This window comes from Mobula hypostoma, chromosome 4 (genome assembly GCF_963921235.1).
Source record: "Mobula hypostoma chromosome 4, sMobHyp1.1, whole genome shotgun sequence".
Taxonomy (NCBI): Eukaryota; Metazoa; Chordata; class Chondrichthyes; order Myliobatiformes; family Myliobatidae; genus Mobula; species Mobula hypostoma.
In genome coordinates, this window is record NC_086100.1 from 88,323,373 (window position 1) to 88,338,979 (window position 15,607).

Sequence of the window (15,607 nt, forward strand, 5' to 3'; positions counted from 1 at the left end):
GGAATCAGTGACAATAAAAAACAGGGGAGGGGTTTGATAAAGCTTCGCTTCTTTTTCATTGGCTGAAGCTAAGCCTTTCGCAACATCCTGTGTCAGATGGGGAGGGGAAGAGGGAGTGGAGGCGGGGTTGCAAGGCTCCGTAGCGCGCATTCTGCACAGAAAGAGACGGGGGCAGTTCCAGTTCCTCTCGTTCTGTCTGTGTAAGGTGGGAGACTTCATCCACCAACCACCTCCGTCTCCACACTTCATTTACTCCGCGGATTTTATACCATCCGCGCAGCAACAGACAAACAAACAGAATAGGTCTGGAAATAAGAGGGCAAAAAACATCCAAGGATTGTGTTTATTTATTTTGGAACAGTATTTTGTCCGCGGCATTCTTTGTGTGTCTATGTGTGTCTGTTAGTGTGTGGGAGCTGTGGATTTTTCTGTGACAATGAATCCGTTTACATCTGCAAATCCTTGAGATGGATTGAAACAGGTTTCTTCATCGAAGATTACAAGTCAAAAGCCTTTTTTTTTATTTTGAGGGAAGAAGAGAACATTTTGGATTTCACCCCCACCCCCCGCTCCCAGCAGCGGATTGGGAAACTATTATTTCGGTCGCATCGAGCTTATGAGATTCTGACTGACCGGATCCTGCTTTATCTCGTTTTCGGATTTTCTCTGTTTGGGTTTGTAAGATACATACACACTGTTCATCGCTCGTGTGAAGATGGTGTGGATTTCATTCAGCCTGCCTTTCCTGGGGTACCTCGTCTCCATCGTTCACGGGGACCAGAGACCCCGGAGTTGCTCCGACATGAGGTATCTCTACAGTTCCAAGGGATTCGCAGTGACCGGGGTGCCTTCAAATGAAATCTCCGGTAAGAGCGATCGCTAGGGAGACGCTTGAGATACCACAGTCAAAAAGGAGAGGCTGATAACTCTTCTGAAGGGCACTTTAGTTGCTCGGGGTTGGGAAGGATGAGTATCTTTTAAAAATAAAACTAATGTATTGATGTGAATTGCATTGGGGAGGATTGGGCTGGCGGAATGGGATTGGGAATAAAGTGGAACTCTTCACAGTTTGGTTTGCCTGGTGATCTGATTATTTGTTGAGAACTGGAAAGTTAAAGGTTATTTTTGGATTATCTACGTGTGTTGGTCGGATGGGGCTTTGGAGTTGAGGCCGAGTGTGCGGAGCATGAAAATCCCCTACTAGTGCGCACTTGGCGTACTCTTTTGTCGGGGTCAGATGCGATTTAGAAACGGCCCAGCCCCAGCGAAAAAGCTCGACCCAAACAGGTCTGAACTGCCCAACGTGGAGGGAAGGGAACTGGCTGGAGCGATGAGCAAGCAGCGTGGCTGTTTCCTAAATTCCAGTTTTAATTGCCAGACTAAAACATTGTCTGGGTTTGGTGGGGCGTTTTGTAGGATGGACAGAAAGGAGAAACCCCATTTTCACTCAAAAGAAAGCCTCTAAACTCTACCAGGCTGAGATCCTTTTGTTCAAGAGGAATGCCATGTGGCTTCGTTTTTTTCCTGCGTGAATTTAAAAAAAAATGTCATCTGGGAGTTAGCAGGCAGGTCCCATTGTGTCTTCTGACAATGGATGGGTTTACCAGGCCATTCTGGCAGGAGCTGGTGGCAACCAGCGGGCAAACCCTTCTATGGGGGTGGTCCCCCACTCTCGGTGTTGGCCCCTTGGACAGCTTTGATTTTAGCTGTTTGAAGTCAAAGCCCCTCTTCCCCACCCACCCCCTCCCACACTCCCATGTTATCAGAGCCACGGGTGCGAGGACAATAGCGATTACCGCAGAAGGATGACTGCCGTGTGCTCTGCAGGGCATTTTTACCGTGGAGTAGTTTTCGGCAACTGCCTTTGTTGTGGCGAGGTTAGGGATCAATGTTCTCACGGTTTGCTCATTGAATTTCGAGAGGGATTGAAGGTGGGGTGAGGGGGAGGGAATGAAGAAGAGAGGAGGGGTATTTGTTGCATTTTACAGTTCGGGTTGAATCAATTGACACTGTGCAGAGGAAACCTGCTCAGTGTACAGGGGTCCCTGTGTCCATTTATACTCCCCTCTTCCCACCCCCACCCCCCGCAAAGACGCGCACACTCCACTGTTGGAGTACAGTGGTAGGTTCTGAGTGGGGTCTTGGAAGCGTGCCGGAATGATCAAATCTCATGAGGTGAGACTGTAAGGTTGTATGGTTGTAAGCGCTGCCCAGCGTGTGCAGGACTAACTGAGTGCTGGTTTGCTAGAAGAAATCTGGTGGGCATTGTTAATCCTGGGGGCAAGTTGCCGTGTCCTACCCTGGATCTTTTAATTAGCATTGCTGGAGGTTAGTGAGTAGGGCTCCTCTTCCCCCTCTTTCATACTCTTCTCTCTCCACCCCCCCCCCCCAGCTCGCCCGAGTTCATTGCAAAACCTGGCCTTTTTATGCCAGAACTGCAGAGATAATTTAAATTAGTGGAACTACCTTCCTGCCCTATGAGCCCTCCAGTCATGAACACATCCACTGCTGGGTGGAGCTGCTTTGTTCTCTCCCTCTCTCCCTCTCTCCCTCTCTCCCTCAGTCTTGGGGCCAACTGACATTAAAGAAAATTGTTATCCTTCCAAAACAGCATCAGTTGTCTGGGCAGTGCACTTACCTCTGGGCAAGACACCATATACCTAGGCAGACAAACCAAGTTTATACACACCTGCTCTAGAAGAGTGCGATGCTGTCTGGTGAGTGTTGTCTTTGAGACCTGGTGTTAAAACTAGACCCTGTATCTTTAATGCAATCGGTATAAAAGGTCCTACGTTCTCCTCGATGGCCTTGCCAACACTTTTACTCACCCTGTTTGGACTTGCCTTGCTGTGTCCAAACTAGCCACTTTTTTTTTCCGCAATTGTAATGAAGTCTGTTCTGCCAAGGTATTTGATTGGCAGCAGAAGTCTCATTCCTTGAGGGTGTGAAATGTACCTATTCTGTGTACTCATATTTCTGAAGTGCCTTTGGGGTTGTAAGTGTGTAAGACAAGCCAAATCTATTGTCATCTGCACATGTACATCTATGCACAGCTGCAATGAAAAACTTTCTTGCAGCAACATAAGCAGGATTCACAAAAAAAGTGTAAATTAAATATAAATCATACTAAATTTTTACAAGAATGAAACAGAACAAAACAAAAATGCCCATTTTAGTGTAATGTCATCGTAGTGCCAAACTGGTCATTAAGGTTTTGCTGGTCAGTTCTAGAACAGAATGGTTGAAGGGAAGTTGCTGTTCTCGAGCCTGTGGTATGGGACTTCAGGCTTTTGTATCTCCTGCCCAAAGGTAGCTGTGGGAAGAGATATTGCCTCCTTCAGTCAGTACAGATGACAGGAAGGGATGTGCCTGTGATGCATAGAGTCCACTGCTCTGCATTTTCCATTGTTCCTGTAGTCATTTTCAGAGCTCTCAGTATTATGAGCCAAAGGACAATCTCCCAGAATCATTTTGCCTGAAGTGCAATGTCAGTACAGATATTAGGCAGCTGAAGTAGTGCATTTTGGCGTTTTACCCCAAGCATAAAATCTAGGGATGGGACCCAGATGCCCCATCTTACTGCTCAGATCCTGACCTCTACACCATTCCATCTCCCTCTGCCTTGACCAGTCTTCCCCACACCACTTCCTTCCCGTCCGATTGCTCTGATTTGCATTGCCCTCTCTTTGCCCTACATGTTCTCATCTCCCCTTGAACTCCCATCTCCTCCTCAATGTTCCGTATTGTCCCAACCCCAGTGCCCCATGCTATCATTTCTCCATCCTGTCTCTCCCAGTAACCCCGAGCTCCCCTGTACTAACCCATCTCCCCCATGTTTCCCCATCACCATCCTATATCCCTATCACTATCACGATTTCCCTGCACTGCCTCATTGCTCCCCAGCACCTCATGCCATCCCTCTCCTCGATCCTCCCTACCTCATTCCATCTCAACCAATATCAAGGACACATATACAGCGAGGTGCCCGAAAAAGGCCAACAATATCATGGAGGATTCCACCCACCCACCTTATGGATTGTGTCCCACTCCCATCAGAGAAGAGGCACTGCAGCATTCACACGTAGACTTAAAATCGGTTATTTCCCTCAAGCCATCAGCTTGATCAACACCACCCATTAACCCACCATACCACCTTCCACTGCATATACATCACCTAGCATCAATTTATGTACATACAATCAGTTCATGTATATAACAGTTGCTGGTACATTGTGATGTATAGAATTATTTATATTTACTGTTTTTGTTTTTATTGGGATATGTATTTTTTTATGTTGCTTTGCATCCGAAGTAACAATCATTTCATTCTAACAATCTTGAATCTGCTCCCACTGTGCAGTCTTACCCAAAGTGCCCCATTTCCTCTGCACCATGCCTTCTGTCTCCTCCCTCTGTGACCTATTACCCCTCTATGACCTATTTGCCTCCCACCCTGAGCGCTGGTACTTCCTCACCTGTCACTCATCTTCTCCACACGGCCCCTTGCTGCCCACCTACCTTCTCCCACTGCCCAGCCTCCTCTTCTCTTACACCCCATTTCCTCCCTCCCTTCACCTCTCCATTTTCCCTCGGATCCAGCTCGTAACGACTTTTCCCCCTTTCAATAGTGATACATGTTAATACTACCAATCCTAACACACTTTGCGGTTATTTCTTTATACATTTTGGATTGTACTTGGGTTTTAGTCAAGGTAAAGGAGTTGCGTGGGAATGAGAAGATTGAGCAGGGAGGGGGTGATGTGTGAGTTATGCAGTTGGAGGAGCATCATTGGTTTTGTGGCATCTTCAGGAGATGCATTGAGGTTATGGTGGAAACAGTCGGCAGTTTGGGCAGCATCTGTCGAGTGAAAAACAGTTAACGTTTCAGTTCAAGAGCCCTTCCTCACAATCAGAATAGTGAGCAAATATGCATATTTTAGGGGGAGGAGTGGGATTGTTAGTGACAGTGCAGAGACCAAACTTGTTCCAGACTGGCGGTGGTGTTGTCCAAGAGTGATAAATGGATGTTAACCACATCTGATCTTCTAAGGGAGATGACTGAGGGCAGAGAAGAGGGGGAGAAGATGAACAATGCTATAAATACGTAGTGCAGAACATGGCAGTTACTGGGAATCAGGATCAAAATGTTGCTGGAAATACCAACAGTCCCGGTATCATTTGTGCAGGGAGAAAAACTGGGCTGATGTTTATAGTTGGACAATCCTTCAAGAGCAATGGCTGCTTCTGATTTCTCATTATGGAGGAAATATTTGACAGTCAAATTGATCTTGCTTTCCCTTTGCTTCCAGAACCCTCTCCTTCTAGCTGGCATGTTGGGGGGGGCGGTGGATGGGGTTGGTGGTGGAGAAAGATGGTGGCTGGGGGAGGCAGGCGATTACTTATTAACACACCTCAGTTTTTACAGTTAGTCTATTACTAGTATAGAATTGAAGCATGTAAAGTCCCAATGATGGAAATTTTGTCAATTACTTCTATGCTTCTCCCAAGTGAGATGCACATCCCATGTGGCAAGTCCACTTGTATGAGTGGGTATTGTTTTTTGTTGCATGTGCATTTTTACGCTTTCTGTCAGCTCCATTGAGTGTATTTAAATGAAATGTTTATTTTCTGGCAGCACTTCTAGGGATATTAAGGATGTTGGTTGTAAAAGACTGTAAGAAAACTTGCACTTCATTTTCACTTGAGCGGTGCATACTTTCAATGTTAACATCACTTTAAAAAAAATCCTTGGAGTCCCAATGAGACAGAAATGCACTGATCAATACACACATGCCCGACCTTGTAGAATTAGCAAAAATTAGATTCCTTCTCTCTGAAGATAACTTTAATTTTTCCTGCTGGATTATCTGGTGGAAGGAGGCAAATGTCCTCCAGTAAAATGATTACTAGTCTGTCGGTTTCAGCAGGCAACTCCCATAACAATTCCTTATATTTATTTGCCCACACCTGGTGGCCATGCATTCATTAATCCAACCTGTTCCATCTGGTATCCCCCCTCTGTGTAGTCACCCCTCTTCTCCAAAGTAACCTTTATCTTGAACTGAATCTTTTACCACTCTTTCCCATCCTGACTTCATTGTCAGAAATCTTTTCCGAGGTACAGTACATATCTTCAGTCTTTGCATTGACAGTTTCAAAATGTCAGTGTTGCTTTTACCTGCAATCAGCGTCCCTGTTCCTATTCATGTGATCAACTACTGTCCAACTGTGGTTAATTTGCATTGTTGGTGTGTGCACATGTGTACCTTTTTATTGTTTTTGTTGGTGTAGGAATATGGTACCTATTGCTGTTCACTTCCAAATTTCTTTTGAAAAGAAATACATAAATAGCATAGTACAAGACATGAACAGGCTGTTAAGCCCACAATATCTGTGTGGAATACAATGCCAAACTTAAAAGCTAAGTCTGTTCTGCCTGCACAAGACCCACATGTATTTATTGAGATACAGCATGGAATGTGCCCTTCAAGCCAAGGCATCCAGCAATCCGCCAATTTAACCCTAGCCTAAACATGGGATAACTTACAATGACTGATGAACCTACCAACCTGTACATGTTTGGACTGTGGGAGGAAACTGGAGCAACCGGAGGACACCCATGCAGTGACGGGGAGAACGTACATACCCCTTACGGGCAGCGGCAGAATTGAACCCAGGTCATCTATACTGTAAAGTGTTGTGCTACCCATCGCCTCTGCATATTTACATCTCTATCTAAAGGTCTGTTAAATCATACCTGCTTCCACCACTGCTCTAGCAGCCATTACAGTCACCTCTGTCTGTATAAAAAGTAAAATTTGCCTGGCATATTTCCCTTAAACTGCTCTCTCTCTCCCCCCCCCCCACATTAAATACACATCCTCTATTATTTAAAAGAAGTTACGCTGGCACAGGGTTCTCAGACTTGTACAATTACGATGAAACGCCTCATACAGTTTATGTTGCACCAAACAATAGTACATATATGACCAGATAATATAATGTTAATGTCTCTGGTTCAAGGGATGACGTTGGTTAACATTTGAAAATTCCCTTGCTTCTCTGGTCAAATTAGTAAATGTGTGGTTAAATTGATCCTATTTTTTTTCATTCCTTTGGCAGAAATGCTGATTCTCTATGGTGAATGTTGATGTGCTTTGCACATAGGAAAATAGATCAGAGCCAGCACTAACTAGGCACTGTGGCATAGCAGAGGTCTGTTGACATGGTTTCTTGTACTAAAGCAGTGTGGCATTGAGTACAAAGTAGCCCTGCCTGGGTTTTGGTCCATATTGAACTGCCTTGTACGTAGACAGTGACTTGAATTACCTCCTGCGTGCACTATTCCACAGTTAGCCTAGCCCAATTACTGGTTTTTACCTCTGGTGCTTGCTCAGACCCTGAGAGTTCATAACCCATCTTAGACCAAGTGACACACAAAATGCTGGTGGAATGCAGCAGGCCAGGCAGTATCTATGGAAAGAAGTACAGTCGGTGTTTAGGGTCTCAGCCTGAAACATCGACTGTACTTCTTCCTATAGATGCTGCCTGGCCTGCTGCGTTCCACCAGCATTTTGTGTGTGTTGCTTGAATTTCCAGCATCTGCAGATTTTCCTATGTTAGACCAAGTGAGACAGCTTTCACCTACATCTACGCCGGGTAGTTGTTTTTGAAGTTCTAAAATTTCAAAATCTATCTAGAGTGCAGTCTTTCTAATACAGTGGTCTCCAGGAGCTTTATGTAAGCTTGTTCATCCCTTCAGTTTTTGAACTACTCTTGGCAGCAGGGTGGGGTGGGGCCTGTATCTTTTCTTGTCGAGTCCCCAATTTCTGGAGTTCCCTCACCTAAACTTCACTGTCCACTTTAAGACAACCCTCACCCCCAGAGTGGTGAAGCTGGCAGAGCTGCTGCATCACAGCTGCATTCTGACCTTAGTCGCTGTCTCTGTGGAGTTTGCACATTCTCCTTGTCTCCACAGGGATTTCTTCCCACGTCCCAGTGGCACGTGGGTTGATGGGATAATTGTGCGTTATGAATTCCCCGTACTGTAAAGGTGAGTGCTAGAACCTGGGATGAGTGGATAGCAATGTGGAGAATAGGTTACAGGGGAGGGGGAGGAAAAGGGTTAATAGGTAACATGAGCTGGGTGGTGGTGGGGGGAGGCAAGTGGCCCCTGTAACGCTGTATGGAAAGTAGATATTGCCTTTGAACACCTACCCTCGTATCTCCTCTTTGGCTCAGGGCTGGCCTTTGTCCAATTGTGTTCTTGTGATGTGCCCTTTGGATTTTCAGTGTGGTTTAAGCTTCCCTATGAACACAGGGCTGAGCTCACACTGCATGCCACTGCCATTGGGGTCTCATTACCTACATTGTATGAACCTTGCTGGAAGGCTTGCACACATAGATAGGTGGAGGAAAATGGATTATGCTGGGTTGTGATCATACTCATATTTGTTGTGACAGCTTGTATAAAGTGAAATAGTCTGCTGATTTCGATTCCCAGGAGCTCCGATACCATGAACTGGTGGAAGGCATTGGGAACCTCAAATTTTCAGAAAAGAAACTGACCACTTGACCTACAGAGTCCATGCTGACCCTCAGCCACCCACTAATTCCAGTCCTACCATTACCCTTTCTCCTCCTGTTCCCATCAACTACCCACCCTTGCACCACCACCTCCACCATATTGACCCATCGCTTTTAAATTTGGGGCAATTTACAGTGGACAGTCTGACCATTGGAATGTTCACTTTTCAGGGGAAGCTGGAACACTTGGACGAAAGCCACATAGTCACAGAGAGAGCACACTGCATTCACATACGCAACATCAGAGATTCAGATTCAATTTGGGTTGCTGAAGCCGTGAGGCAGCATCTCTACTTGGTGTTTAGTCTGTGGCACTAACTATTGTTTGCACGATTTCCTCTGCACATTTGGTGTTTGACAGTCTTCCTTATGGTATTTTTTTTGGGTTTGTTTGTGTTATGGCTGCCTGTTAGGAGACAAATCTTAAAGTTGTATAATGTATACAGTATATACATTGATAATAAATTTACTTTGATCTTTGTGGTGAATGTGGAGGCGTAAACTTCAAGAGGCAAACATCAAGTACGCATGTGATTGGTGGTATCTCTGGTAAACTGATTTTGAAGGGCATGGTTGGCCAATAACAATCAATCTGGGTATTGAGATGAACTTGCCTGAGTTTAAACTGGTGCTCTGGCGTCTCCGAGAGCCAGTGGACACAGCAGGACAAGCCCCACTCAATGTGTTGCCTGAAAAAGCACACCTCAGACTGTGTGCACAGTGCTCAGTGCTGCACGTGAGCACTTTGGGTGGTGAAGCACTCTATCCGTACTGCAGCTGAACACCTCCAGCAGTGCAGTATTCCCTCAGCGCTGCACCAGACTGTCCTCCTGAATTTCTGGCGTCTGACCTAAGCCCATGATCTGACTGGCTCTGAACAGCATGCGCCAAGGGCAAAGTCGGGGCTGATTGTGTGTAGCCTGCAGTGCGTCTGAATGCCTCCACAGGACCTGTGTGGGAGTTTCAGTTCATAAACAGTGAAGCTTTCAAAGTTTCACCTTCCCCCACCCCCCTCCATTGCCAAAGAAAATGTGTTTTGATTTCTAAAGTGGACTACTCAAATATTTGGCATGCACAGTGAAAATTTCCCCTGACAAAAGCCAACAGGCTTGGCCCCTGTCCAGGATGGTATGAGGTGCCCAAGAGGCTACCTATTGAAGCCTGGCTTTAGTTGTGAGCAATAAATATGTTTACATCTCCTCCATCACAAAGCTTCACTGTCTCATTTCCCTTTCAGCTTTTGGTCTTCTAGAATGGAAAGCAAAAATAATCCCTTTGTGTATCAAATAAATGCAGGTCAGGCAGCATCTGTAAAGGGAGGAACCAGCTGTGACATTTTAGTATGAGTAGAGTGGTGCAGCTAGTAGAGGCGGTGCCTCATAGTGCCAAAAGACTAGGCTTCGATCCTGAACCACCCACCCCACGCCTGGTACTGTCTGTGTGGAGTTTGCATGTTCCTTCTGTGATTTCCTCCAACATCCTGAAGTAAGTTTATAAGAGATGTGGATGAAGTGGATGGCTGCTATTTTCCCAGGTCTGAAATGTCTGATACTAGAGACGATGCAGTAAGGTAGGAAGGAAATGTGTTGAGTATGTTTTTATTTAACAGTGTGGGTACTTGGAATTCATTGGTAGCAGTTTAGGCAAATATGATAGAGGCATTTAAGAGGCTCTTAGATAGGCATATGAATGTGCAAAGAATGGACAAATGTCGATATGGTGTAGTCAGAGGTGATTAGGCATTTTATTATTAGTTTAATTAGTTTAGCACAAAGTTGTGGGCAGAGGCCTGTTCCTGTGCTTTGTATTCTATCCTGAGGGTGTGCAGGCTGCTGGGCTGCTGTGAATCAGCCCTCGTGTGTAGATGAATGGTAAAATTGGGAGGGGGATGATGGGAATGTGGAGAGAATAAGAAATGGCTTAATGGAGGATTGGTGTAATGCGTAGTTGGCATTGACCGGGGAGCTTCAGGGCCTGTTTCTGTGTTGTATGACTCTGATCTTTCATAGTCCAATAAGGGGAGAGACCACAATGCTGAAATGCATTTTGCTCTGGCATTGTGCCCTCAGTGAAGGAGGGTTTTGCAAACCATATGCAGCCACTTGAGAATAGTTCCTGATGGTAACATTCTGACTTTCTCACCCACAGGGTGCTGTAATGCCAGCAATCTGAGCACTTTACTGTTCTTCCTGGTGTGGTACAGTGGTCCTCTTAAAATTTCCTGAAGTGGTAGGGGACAGTCCACTTCTGAGCTAAGCTCCCGAATATCTGTTTCTCCACTCTCACTAATACCATAATTATTATTCTGAAATATGATTTGAAGAATACTTTTTAAATTTTTGAGCCCATCAGTCCCTGCTTTCTCCTTTCTTGTTTTTATAAATTTGTCGGGAAGAGCTGACCATTGGGAGTTTGCATCATAAAGTGCTGTTGATCCTAGAATCTAGAGCAACACACCAAAAACTGGGGGAGCTCAATGTGTCAGGAAGCATCTGTGGAAAGAAATGGACAAGCTGAAGGGTCTTGACCCAAAATGTTAACTGTCCATTTCCCTTTGTCGATGCAATCTGACCCATTGAGTTCCTTTGGCATTTTGTATCTTGTGTGAGGTTGAAGGAGTCCATGAGTGCCGTGGTTTCCTTGAAGACACGGTGGAGCAGAGCCCTAGCAGATAGGAACATGTTTGCAATCTGTTGAGAGGTCTGCAGGCCTGAATGGTAAGTGATGGCCATAGTAATGTCTCCAGTAATGGAGAGATTCCAGAAGTGTCATTACAGATGCAGCCTTGGAAGAAGTCATCACAGCAGCTAAATGACTCGCTGTACTGCAGATATTGGCTGATGTTTAATCAGCCTGCAATGAGTTTTGGTCAGATATCCTAATGTAAGTAGAGTGCCCCTTCAAATAGTAAGAAGGTAAACAGATATGTATATAGAATTTAAATTCTATATTCATTTTTTCAGGATGCGTGTTGGTGCCATAGCCAGTACTTATTATCCATCCCTGCTTATTAGATTGCATGACTTCCTAGGAAGAAATGAATTTCTCCTTAAGAAATGAGTTACCCACAGTGCTGGGTTGAAGTTATATGCAGACCCAGCTGAGGTAAGGACAGTAATGAATTTGGTGTGTTTTGCAACAATCCAATGGACCTGTGATCATACTTGTTAATAACTGTTTTATTTTACATTGTTAATGCTAAGAAATAGAAAGAGGACATTGAATCCCTTGGTTCTGTCATCCAATAAGAACTCAACAGATTTTTTTCCCTTGCCTCAGCGTCACTTTTTCTCACTAAACCCATACACAATTCTCTTAAAATGTAATAAATGTCTATTTATTTTTTGAATAAATTCAGCATCTTAGCATTGCACAGCCATCTCAGATAGAAATTTTTAAAGAATGACCAGATATTCCCTCACATCTTTCCCAAATGGATGACCTCTTATTTTGAGAGTGTGAATCACCAGCCAGGGAAAAATGCCATGCCTGTCTCTACTTCCTCAAAAGCTCACTTGCGAGAGTGGTTTCAAAATTTGGTAATTGCCCCATGATGAGATTTGAACCTGGGACTCTGTTGTTCACCACACTGCTGTATTTCTAGTCTAGTCACTTGCCACTACACCTTCACTGTATCCTGCCCCTGAGCCCAGATTGTGTTGACCTTTACTGAGATGGTCAGTGATGGGCATGGCTTGTGCCTTGGAATGTCAATCTTCATTAGTGCAGATGGAAATGATTATTAGGTGAAATAACGATCTCACTAGTTCCACTAATGAATCCAGCAATCAGAAACACTACTGCTTGTGATGCACATAAGCGCATGATCCACTTGTGTATCAGGCAGAAAACATCCTCAGTGCGATGTACTTAACAGTCACACTTTGATCTTGTAAGCACCCAGAAATGTGTATAACATGGACAATTTTGGCTATACTGTGATCCATCAGTCTCATCAATCACCACCCTCCCACCTAATCAATTTCAAGCCTTTTGTCCATCTTTATGTGGGGAAGGTTACTAATCGTATCCCAACCAAAGTGCCAATTCGTAATATTAATAGTAAATGTGTTGGGAGGCCATACCTGGAATACTGCACACAGTTTTAGTCCCCTTAACCAAGATAAGATTATTTGCAATTTAGATGAACAAGGAGAGACCTGTTTCAAAGATAGAAAATCCTAAGGTGGACTTGACAGGGTAGATGTTTTCACTAGTCGGAAACTTTCGAACAAAGAGACCTAAGTACGGGATAAGGGGTCAGAGATTTAAAATTGAGGTGTGTTTGAAAAATTAAAAAAAAAAACTCTAAGCCTAGAGTGTGGTGAGCCTCTGGAATTTCTGATGCAGAGGCTTATGAAGGCTGGTTCATTAGTAGTATTCAATGTGCAGGTAGATTAGGTTTTGAAAGAATGAGGGTTATGGGAAGAGGCACAGTGGAGGGTTTGAGGCGTGCAGAAGATATGCCATGTTCCTTGAATGGTCAGGTTTGATGGGCTGAGTAGCCTGTCTCTGCTATTTTATTGTGTTCTTGTCCTACACAGTGGAGTTGACATTCAGCACTGGGATTTCTCCATCCTGTGGGTCAGTGGCGTGGTTCAGACAGTTTCATCTCTCAGTCTAAAAGAGGTGCTGCAGTGTAAAAAGGACATGCACAGCCAACAGGTGTTGGGGCTACTGAGACAAGTGGCACACATGTCGTAGAGTTAGAGAGGTATAGTACGGAAAGTGGCTGTCCAGATCAGATGAGTGGTAGTGTGGAGGGAGTTAATGGGAATGTGGGAGAATAATAGGAATCATATAGGGTGAGTGTAAGAGGGTGGTTGAAAGTCAGCATGGACTGAGAGGCATGTTCCTATGCTATGTTCTAATCACTTCTGTCACAGTGTATTGAGCAGTTAGAGATGGGGAACGGTGTGGGAGGGAAGTTTGGGGATTCAGTCCACAATTACTCTTCCACTTATACAGTCCCTCATATATTTGGGCAATAAATTTTGCATCAAATTAGAGCTAATTTGCTGTATGACAGTCTGATTTTAATTATGGGAGTGCCCCTTCTCACATTAAATTGTTTCTGAGACAGATATTGGCCTTTTAATTGGTGTTTAAGGAAGAGGAGGAGGAGAAGAAAGAAAATCTGGCCTATTAATATGTCTGGCCTTGTCTGGACTGCTGGCTGGGTTGTCTGGACCTGCTCAGACCTGTTGTCATCAATCATCCCCACCCACTCTGCCTCTTCCCTACAATCTCCACCTATCTACCGAGGAGAAATCTCATTCTGCCTTTGTTGTGTACTGCCTGAAGAATGTCCCCCTGAACAATGGCCGGTTCAGCGTTATTAACCTTCACAAGAATAATGAGCAAGTGACCCTTTGCCTACATTTCTTCCATTTGGAAAAATAGACTTGCTTAAGTATGCCTTTGTTTCAAATGCTGTTCAAAAAGGCCAACCTTTTGACAGAGCCCAAGAGCATGCATCACAGTGGTAGGACAAAGTTAAGAGCTGGTAAACTCTCTAATTGACGGAAGCCTCCTTTGTGAACTTGTGTTTCACAGAGCCAGACCTTCTTAAACCCAGTGTTGCAGTTTCCATAGAAACGATCTAAGCCCCTGACCACTACACATTGTAATTTTAAATACATTCCTCCAACCCCTTTTGGGGTCCTTTGGCTGAGCTTAGTATCTGCTGGAAAATTGTGGCTGGAATTTTGAGCTGGTTAGGAAGTGAAGTATTTGAATTTTTATCAAGTGCCATTTGTTGGCACACTGTCAGTGCTGCCTACGGAGTTGTTCTTGCATAATAATTGTCACCACCTCAGCAGATGCTGCTGTCATAGCCTAGCTGTCATTCTCAGGCATAAGGAAGATCAAATAATGGGGAGTATCTTTCTTCCCCAGTAATATCCCCTGCATCAGATATTAATGATAAAGAGGAATTCAAAGTTGAAGTTCAAAGTGAATTTATTATCAAAGTACATAAACGCCACCATATTCAACTGAGATTCATTATCTTGCAGGCATTCACAGTAAATGCAGGAAACACAATAGAATCAATGGAACACCACCTGCAAAAGGACAGCCAAACAAAATGGAAAACAAAGAGGAGATTATAATAAATAAGCTATAAATAACGAGAACATGATATCAGGAATCTTTGGAAATGAGTCGATAGGTTGTGGGAACATTTCAATATTGGAGTGAGTGAAGTTATCTCCCTTTAATTCAGGATCCTGATGGTTGAGGGGGTAATAACTGTTCCTGAATCTAGTGGGGCGAGTCCGGTTGCTCCTATACAATCTTCCAGATGGCAGTGACGAGAAGAGAGCATGACCTCAATGTGGTGGGGGTCCTTGATGATGGATGCTGTTTTCCTGCAACAGCACTACACGTAGATGTGCTTTACTCGTGATGGAGTGGGCAGTATCCACTATTTTTGAAAGCTTTCTGTTCAAGGGCATTGGTGTTTCTTTACCCAAGGCTGTGATGCCAGCAGACAACATATTCTCACCACCTACCTATAGAAGTTTGTGAAAGTTTTAGATGACATGATAAAACTTTGCAAACTGTTAGGAAAATGGAGGCACTGCTATGCTTTCTTTCTAATGGCACTTGAGTGCTGGACCCAGGGCAGATCCTCTGAAATGGTAACACAGAGGAATTTAAAGTTGCTGACCTTCTCCACCTCTGATCCTCGGATGAGAACTGGTTTATGGACCTCTGGTGTCCTCCTCCTGAAGTCAATAATCAGCTCTTTAGTCTTTTTGTTATGTTTGTAACTTCAAACTATTAAACTAATTGAAAGGAAATAAGAGAGTTGAGAGATGTTAGTCACGCGTGTAAAACATGGTAGTGTCATGAAGTATGCAATTCACTTATTCTTACATATAACCCGTAAATTATTCAAATAAACAGGAATGCTTAATCAACTGATATATTTACCATATTACTCAAATATTGCTAAAATATTAAATATACAACACCCCTTTCCTGCTTAGCAACAAACTCCAATTTGATATAGAAT

General features: G+C 44.1%; 1 protein-coding gene across 1 annotated transcript in view; it reads left to right on the plus strand.

Moving 5' to 3' along the window:
• The first annotated feature begins 158 nt into the window (after positions 1-158).
• The window catches only part of LOC134345455 (glypican-1-like), a 210,816-nt gene continuing 195,367 nt past the window's right edge, over positions 159-15,607 (plus strand). The window contains exon 1 of the mRNA XM_063046143.1: positions 159-866. Within this exon, the coding sequence (XP_062902213.1) occupies positions 716-866 (151 nt within the window). The 5' untranslated portion in view covers positions 159-715. The remainder of the gene's footprint in view (positions 867-15,607) is intronic.